The following is an 8,621-nucleotide window of genomic DNA, read 5'->3' on the forward strand; positions in this document are numbered from 1 at the left end:
TACAACAAAGTGACTTTTGTGAATGACAGTGTAATACTTGAGTGACCAAAGTGATATATTTGAAACTTGAGTGACTAAAGTGTCGAATGAGTCATAGTTGAGTGACCAAAGTGACTATTCTCCCTAAAAAAATAGAGTCCCACTCTCTCTTATTCTATCTCGTAGCTTCGTAGCTATTTGTTTTTGTCTTTCACTGAGCAAAGGAGAGTGGTTCTCTCCTATTTTTTTTTGTTTTATCATTCACTGGACAAAAGGGCGTGGGACACCTTTTGTTGTATAGCCACTTCGATTGATCAACAGAGAAACAAATCAATTGGATTAGTCTCCGTTTATAATTGTCATTTAATTATAAAAAAACAATAATATCTTATTTCTAAATCACTTAAGCTATATAAATTTAATAAAAAATAAAAACCGCCTAGGCTGGCGCTAGGCTCCGAGTTACCGCCCGACTAGCGCCTAATGATTTTTAGAACTTTTATTATATTCACATCCCGTTGGGGCAAAACCACTTCCCTAGTCCCTGGCCAGCCGTAATAATGTCTCTGGTGACAATGGCCAGCTGCTTATACTTTATCTTGTGGCAACAGCAGCAGCACTAGCGCCTCTTGTTAGCGTCACCTTAAGAGCCAAACAAATTTTTTGTCTCAGAGTCTCAGAGTCTCAGACGATGCGATGATATCTTCACGTCATGCTGGACTGGAATCGGTGTCCATGTATTGAGATTGGCCATGTAAGAACTATAGTAACCTTGTTTTGCAATTAGAAATATCAATCCTTCGAACTAAAATTTTCATATTTGTGCGTTTTGCATCCCTATATCCTCCTTATGTGTGTCTCGATATTCCAAGTTTATATTGCTATACGATTCCTTTACTTGGGATTAAAAATCAATTAAGTGTTTTTTTTTTCGTGGAAATACTTCAAATAAAATACTCAAAAGAGAGCCAAGGGATTACAACACTGTTAACAGGGCAAATTAAGTTTAGAATGAATTAATTTTTAGAATAAACTTTTCTAGTATGGAATAGGTTTCTTGTCTTAGTTTGCAAGGAATAAGATTTAATTCTAGAATCCTATTTTGCAAAGAATAAGGTCTAGTCCTATCCTATTCCTAGTAGATTATGGCATAGTGCTCTATATATATATAAGGCACCCTAGATTGTCAGAAATTCAGAATTCTTGTCTTAGTTTGCAAGGAATAAGATTTAATACCTTCTCGTGCGCTCTCTGTTTCTCAGATACTGAAACCAAGAAAACAACATGCAAATTTTCGTGAAAACTCTAACTGGGAAGACCATAACTCTCGAGGTTGAGGGTAGCGATACCATCGACAATGTCAAAGCCAAGATCCAGGATAAAGAAGGCATCCCTCCTGATCAACAGAGACTGATCTTTGCTGGCAAGCAATTGGAAGATGGCAGAACTCTTGCGGATTATAACATTCAAAAGGAGTCGACTCTTCACCTGGTGTTGAGGCTGAGGGGAGGAACTATGATCAAGGTGAAGACTCTCACTGGGAAAGAAATTGAGATTGATATTGAATTGACTGATACCATTGACCGAATCAAGGAAAGGGTTGAGGAGAAAGAGGGGATTCCTCCGCTGCAACAAAGGCTGATTTACGGTGGCAAGCAGCTTGGAGATGACAAAACTGCTAAAGAATACAAAATCGAGGGTGGCTCTGTCCTTCATCTTGTACTTGCATTACGTGGTGGTAGTTTTTAATTAAGCAGTGTTAGTATCTTAATTAGTTTCAATTGAGTCTTGATACTCCAAAAATTTGAATTGCATGGTTTTAATTTGTTGATGAATCTATTTCAAAATACATGGCAGAAAATTTGTTCTACTTTGGTTATCCTTAATCATGATATATTTTTCTCTCTGTTAGTTCATAAATATGCAACCTTTGGTTCACAATGCAGTTTATGGTTTGACTGGTTTCTAATTCTCCTCGATCCCGGCTATTTGTAATGTGATGTTATTTGATAAGTACTGTTTGCAAGGGATCCTAAAGAATCTGTTTCGTAATTTGTTTTGTTTTTCAGACACACAGAAAAAAAAATCCCCTTAATTTGTTTTCTAGCCTCGATTCACCTTCTTAGGATCTCTGCAAGCCTTTATGGATCATATAACTCATTCCTCCTTGAATTTTTCTTTATTGAGCCAAATGCATATGAACTTACCATAAATGACAAGAAATAACAGCCTTTGTCAAGCGTTAAGATTTCACTCTGAGTGACCGCTTAGTTCAAGAAAAACCTTCTTTCAAACAAGGCTAAAGCACAAGATAAACTATCAATAAACAGGTCACAGGACCTCTATCACATGTATGGAGGAAAGACAAATTCGTGATTGAATTGACTAATTTGATAAATGAATCCAGAGCAAAGCCACTATTACTTAGAATGAGGAGTTTCATGCAACCAAAGGCGGCCTCCAGTATACAAGAGTAGATATAAATCTAAAGGAACTTAACTGATGTTTGTGAGGCATTGACAACAATTACTGGACAACAGTTTTTACCTTAGCCAAGTCTCAAACTCAGGCTCTGAAGACAGTTTTTTCTGTTTTAGAAGATCAAAAAAGATATAATTTGTGGCTGGTAGCTTCTACTGTTGTCACATAGAGCATGACATTAAGCATTGAGCAACACATTGCATCATTTCCCACTTTTTATAAGAATAATTAGAAGAATATAATGAAATCAAAACAGACAACTGAAATTCTACTTGGTACAATGTCAAGATCAAGTCAAATAACCAGGATATCCACCACTAATGCAATATCATGACATACGGAGGCAATAAGGAAAACATAAACTTTCATATATTAAATTTCTCCACACATCAATAAAAAGACCAGTGTCAAAACGAAACGTATCCATAAAAAGTTTCAACACTAACAAAAATAGATATTGAATGTCCCTAATGGAGTTAAAAAATAACGAACTTGATCTTCCTGCCAAATTGCCATATGCCTAATAAACTGATTCCCAAGCCTTCAAAAGAGGTAATAACATGCTAGGCAAGAGCACCCAAAACCCAAAAATGTACCTGTTCTACACGTACACCACAAGAAAAGAAAAGATAACAATATTGTGAGAATTCTTCTTTAAGGATGTGACATATACAATTAAGCACAAAAGTGAAAAAGAACAGAGAAAAAAACTAGTATTGAATACGTGGCATATCTTTCAGTGCTTAGAATACCAGCTTCGAGATCACACTAGCGCATTCATCAACTCTGGCTTCAAGCAAACTACACATTCATCCGCTGGCCTTGCTTCAGTATAAAATGCCTCAAATGAAGGTGCAACAGAAACTGGAATAGACTACAAATCATGTGCCATCTTGGAAAGGATATGATACTTGGTGCCTGGAGTGCTCCACCAAGTCAATGCAATGAAATCCTCGCTCCAAGGTAAGACAGGCTCTTCCAAATGCGATGTCTGATTAGTTTGCAGGCTGATCACTTGACTGAAGGAATTGCTTATAGTTCTTCACCACACTAAAAGTATGATTCGCATCATATCCAGCAGTATATAGGACACTGTCCTTCTAAATCAGAATCAGAATCAGAAGATGTTTCGCATATAAGGTTCTCTTTCTCAGGAAAGTGGATCACATATTCATCAGCCAGAGGGATCGAATCCTTGATCTACCTAACTTGTTTTCTTACCTTCTACCAATTGAGCCATGCATTGAGGTAAAATTGAACTAAAGTAACCTTGTTTTGCAATTTAGAAATATTAAACCTTCAAACTTAACCTCCTTTTTGCATCCCTATATATGTGTGTCTCATGGTTACTTCCAAGTCTATACTTGGGATTAAAAGGCAATTAAGTGTATTTTTCTTTCCCGGAAAGAGTCTGCACTTGTAGATTATGGGATAGTGCTCGATATAAGGCCTCCTATTAGATTATCAGAATTCAAAAATTTTCCATTGATATCAGAGGTATCTCTCTTCTGGTGCTCTCCCTGTTTCTCTGATACTGAAACCAAGAAAACAAAAGAAAACAACATGCAAATTTTCATGAAAACACTAACTAGGAAGACCACCACTCTTGAGGTTGAGGGCAGTGATACCATCGACAATGTCAAAGCCAAGATCCAGGCTAAAGAAGGCATCCCTCCTGATCAACAGACTGATTTTTGCTGGCAAGCAATTGGAAGATGGCAGAACTCTTGCGGATTATAACATTCAAAGGAGTCGACTCTTCACCTACTATTGAGGCTGAGGGAAGGAACTATGATCGAGGTGAAGATTGATATTGAACTGACTGATACCATGAACCAAATTAGGGAAGGGGTTGAGGAGAAAGAGGGGATTCCTCCGCTGCAACAAAGGCTGATTTACGGTGGCAAGCAGCTTGGAGATGACAAAACTGCTGTAGAATACAAACTCGAGTGTGGCCCTGTCCTTCATCTTGTGCTTGCACTACGTGGTGGTAGTTTTTTATTAAGTAGTGATAGTATCTTTAAATAGTTTAACAGCAGAAATTTTGTTCAAACGTAATCCTTAATTAGCTCATAAATTTGCACGATTTGTTCACAATTTTCTAATACTCATCCAGCTATTTGTAATGTGAGGTTATTTGATTAATACTGTTTGTAAGGGATCCTAAAGATTCTGTTTAGTAATTTGTTTTTCGGACACACAGAGACAGACACACACACACGAATAAAAAACATAAAAAACCGACCTTAACTAATTTTATATCCACTATTCAGCTTCTTAGGAATCTCAAAGTATCTTATAACTGATTCCTCCTTGATTCTTGCTTTATATTACAGTAACGTCAGTAGCGTATATGAACTTACCATAACTTGACAAGTGTATCAACCTTTGTCAAGCTCAGACTCAAGGACTCACTCTGAGTGACCCAAGTGCTGGTCAGTTCAAGAAAAGCTCCATCGCATGTATGGAGGAGAGACAAATCTGTGAGTAAATTGACTAATCGTGATAATTGAATCCAGAGCAAACCCACAAGAATGTTTCAGTAAACCCACTCAATCTTACTCCGAACGAGGAGTTTCATGCAACCAAAGGCATGACCTCCAGCATATACAAGAGAGATACAAATCTAAAGTTCCTTAAATGATGTACGAGGCATTGACAACAATTACTGAACAGTTTTTACCTTAGCCAAGACTCAAGCTCAAGGTCTGAAGTCAGTTTTCTTTCTGTTTTGGAAGATTAAAAAAAAATTGAATATTTAGCTCGTAGCTTCTAATGTTGTCACATAGAGCAACATTAAGCATTGAGGAACACATTGCATCATTTCCCACTTTTTGTAAGAATAATTAGAAGCATATAATGAAATCAAAATAGACAAGACTGCAATTCTACCAGGATTTCCACCACTACACCAAAATTATGACACAGGTAAAAAGGTGAACATAAACTACCATATATTAATATTCTCCACACATCAACAAAAAGATCAGTATCTAGAGGAACATATCCATAAAAAGTTTCAGCACTAATAAAAATAGATATTCAATGTCCCTATGGAGTTCAAAAGTAACGCACTTGATGTTCCTGCCAAATTGTCAATCGCTCAATGAAACTGATTCCCAAGCCTTCAAGAGGAGAGATATTAATAAGCTAGGCAAGAGCACCAGCCCAAAATGCACCTGTCTGTACACCGCATGAATAGAAAAGATAACAATCTTGTGAGAATTCATCTTGAAGGATATAATGTAAACAATTAAGTACAAAAGAAAAAAAAAGGAGAGAAAACTAGTATTGAATACCTTCACATCTTTCAGTGCTTAGAATACCAGCTTCGAGAACACACTAGGGCATTCATCAACTCTGGCTTCAAGCAAACAACATGTTCATCAGCTGGCCTTGCTTCAGTATAGAATGCCTCATATGAAGAGGCAACAGAAACTGGAATAGCCAAGAAATCGCGTGCCATCCTGGAAAGGATAGGATACCTGGCCCCTGCAGTGCACCACCAAGTCAATGCATCGAAATCCTGACTCCAAGGTAAGACAGGCTGTTCCAAATAGCAATGCAAGTCTGATTTCTTTGCAGGCTGATCACTTAACTGGAGGAATTGCTCGTAGTTCTTCACCACACTAAAAGTATGATTCACACATCCAGCAGTAGGACCCTCTCCTTCTGAATCAGAACCAGAATCAGAATCAGAAGATAATTCACATATAAAGTTCTCTTTCTCAGGAAAGCAGATCACATATTCATCAAATAGTTTGTTCATAGACACAAAAACAGCTGCAGCTTGCGAGCTTCCTTCCATACCCTTAACTTTTGAACAAATAAAACCTATGTATTTCATCTTAAATCAAGGATCCAGCGCTGCAGATATTGCCAACAGCAAGAACATGTCATCCCAATACTTGTCAAACTTCTTCAACATGTCCTTGGCTAATTTTGCAACGAACTCATCAGAGTCGGTGGAAGATTGGATCAGAATTTCGTGAAGCTTATCAAGGTGATAAAGATAAACATTACATGTTAGATGCTTTGTTTCAAACAATGCATTTGAGATACTTCATACATCTTATCAGCAATTAAACAAACACCTTCAACTTTCTTCCATTCCTCAGGGGTGGTACATCGTAATCATTAATCACATCTTGTGAAGAGAACTCTCGCATAGACCATTGCTGCAGAGCTCCTTTTAGGTGGTGAGTTGCGAGATACCACAGGGGTAATGACCTCCCAAAAGAATACAGCTGACGGACTTTGTAAATGATATCTTTAATCGTTTCAAACGCATCCTCCACCATTGCCTTGATCATGTCCCCACAACAATGCACACGAAAAAGCTGACCATTGAGTTGGAGATTCTTGTCCTGGATGTGACTTTTCACAAACTCAACCAATGAATCATCGCAATCCTCATTATTCCTAGTGAGAGTGGATATCTTGTTCTGAATTCCCCAATCTTGAAGCAACTTAAAAATGCCCCAGTCATCACCTTCAGGAATGTAATCATCAGACTCATCCAAACCCCAAAGACTCCGGAAGCTAAGAACCCACCTTTTCAGTTTCCAGTTCTCATCAATAAAGTGTGCAGAAAGGCATAAGTAATCATCACAGCGAAATGTATCCCAACGGCCACTTTCGTGCCTCAATATGTCCATGGAGAGGCTAATCCGTCCATCGAAGTTTACTAAGAATTTCTTGGTTTCTGCTTTCCTTTCCTTATAGACTTTCATGCATTCACTCCCCACCCTATTGAAACTGAGCTTAAACTGCGGATTCAGCGACTCTAGAAAGCCTCTAAAAGGTCTACCTTCAACCATCTGAGGTGGAAAGTCTGCAGAGCAAGCAAAATTTGCAAACTCCCTCGCAGCCTTTTGCTCATCATAACCAGGAACTCCTCTAGACATATCTAAAATACAAAATTAATTAGCACCACATAAACCCACACATTGTTCTGTGTGTCTTGCATTATAAAGTACACAAGGAAACAATCTGGGAGTAAATCCTGAATACCCATCAAAATAATCAAAACTCTAATTGGTAAAAATATAACATTTACACACCCACAGATCTGAATACCTAATAAACCAATATATGAATCCCACAAAAAAAAAAGATCAAAACTATAAATGAATCAGGTAACTTCAGACAGCAGATGAAAAATTAAGTAAGAAAGAAACAGACAGTAACATGATTAAAAACACAAGTACAAGAAGCCAAAAGAGAAGCATGGTGTGTGATCAGTGTTTTAAATATTTAGTTATATTGCTTAAGAGAATTCTCTTAAAATTGAGTTTGGTGCCAAACTATCTCGTTTAGGGTTTAGTCCTAAACCGAACCCAGAAGAAGTCTCTCGACTTCGACTTCGACTTCGAGGGGAAAAGCACAAGGAAATTTGGGGAATTTGTAGGAAGTGACCTCTCTCTTTCTTTAAGGTTTCTGTTTAGCGGGAAAATAAAGTGTAGCATCGGCACCGTACACGTGGCGGCTTATTTAATGAAGACCTTTTGTTTTTTTTTTTGAGGGTAGGGAGTGTTAGAGCAAGTGTAGCGGTGTGGTTTTGCCCAGTTGCCATGTCATTTTGATGATGTGTTGACCCGCTAGAATGAAAAAATTGCTTCCACTGGGCCAAGCTTTGGCTTTGCATGACCCAGGCCAAAAAAAAGGGCAAGTCCGTGACTATTTTCCTACCCAGTCAAGTTTGCTGCCAGCTCGGCCCGAGCTCCCCACGTGGCTGACGTCAGCCATTGACGCCCAGAGAGAGACGCGAAGGACGAGAGAGTGGAACACACGCAAGACGCAGGTGAAGCCGCAACGCGTGTGTTGCAGTTTTTTATCGCGTAGCGACAGAGAAGGAGTCGGGGCTTGGACACGTGCACATGAGCTGTTGGCTGAACATAATTTTTGAATCCAACGGTCCTTTAATCTGGGTCATTGGTTTCAATTAAGAAGAGGATCCAACGGCAAACAATTAATATGTATTTATGGGGTTTTAACGGTAAGAAAAAAAATTGTAAAATTTCTCTATAAATACCTACAATTTTTTCTAACATCTCACACCCAAAAAAATTGTTTTCAATGAACAGTTAAAAAAAAAAAAATGAACAGTATTGACTGGTCAAGAAACTGAACGAGTGGAAACCCATGTCCAGTGGTAGTGA

At 38.1% G+C, this 8,621-nt stretch overlaps 2 protein-coding genes across 2 annotated transcripts; one reads left to right on the plus strand and one right to left on the minus strand.

The window, feature by feature from the left end:
- Positions 1-1,263: 1,263 nt before the first annotated feature.
- On the plus strand, positions 1,264-4,200 carry LOC112196227 (ubiquitin-NEDD8-like protein RUB2). Its single transcript, XM_024336538.1, has 2 exons — positions 1,264-1,720; positions 4,016-4,200. The coding sequence occupies exons 1-2, from the start codon at positions 1,264-1,266 to the stop codon at positions 4,198-4,200; spliced, it is 642 nt and encodes a 213-aa protein (XP_024192306.1).
- A 1,188-nt stretch (positions 4,201-5,388) lies between these two features.
- On the minus strand, positions 5,389-7,370 carry LOC112196923 (zinc finger BED domain-containing protein RICESLEEPER 2). Its single transcript, XM_024337408.2, has 2 exons — positions 5,760-7,370; positions 5,389-5,643 (listed from the first exon to the last, which is right to left on the minus strand). The coding sequence occupies exon 1, from the start codon at positions 7,365-7,367 to the stop codon at positions 6,543-6,545; it is 825 nt and encodes a 274-aa protein (XP_024193176.1). The 5' UTR covers positions 7,368-7,370; the 3' UTR covers positions 5,389-5,643; positions 5,760-6,542.
- Between the last annotated feature and the right edge of the window lie 1,251 nt (positions 7,371-8,621).

This window comes from Rosa chinensis, chromosome 4, assembly GCF_002994745.2.
Source record: "Rosa chinensis cultivar Old Blush chromosome 4, RchiOBHm-V2, whole genome shotgun sequence".
Taxonomy (NCBI): domain Eukaryota; kingdom Viridiplantae; phylum Streptophyta; class Magnoliopsida; order Rosales; family Rosaceae; genus Rosa; species Rosa chinensis.

Coding starts and splice junctions, on each gene's coding strand:
- LOC112196227 (XM_024336538.1), top strand. CDS start 1,264: ATGCAAATTTTCGTGAAAACTCTAACTGGGAAGACCATAACTCTCGAG. Junction 1,721..4,015: donor ACTTGCATTACGTGGTGGTA/GTTTTTAATTAA, acceptor AGAAAACAAAAG/AAAACAACATGCAAATTTTC.
- LOC112196923 (XM_024337408.2), bottom strand. CDS start 7,367: ATGTCTAGAGGAGTTCCTGGTTATGATGAGCAAAAGGCTGCGAGGGAG.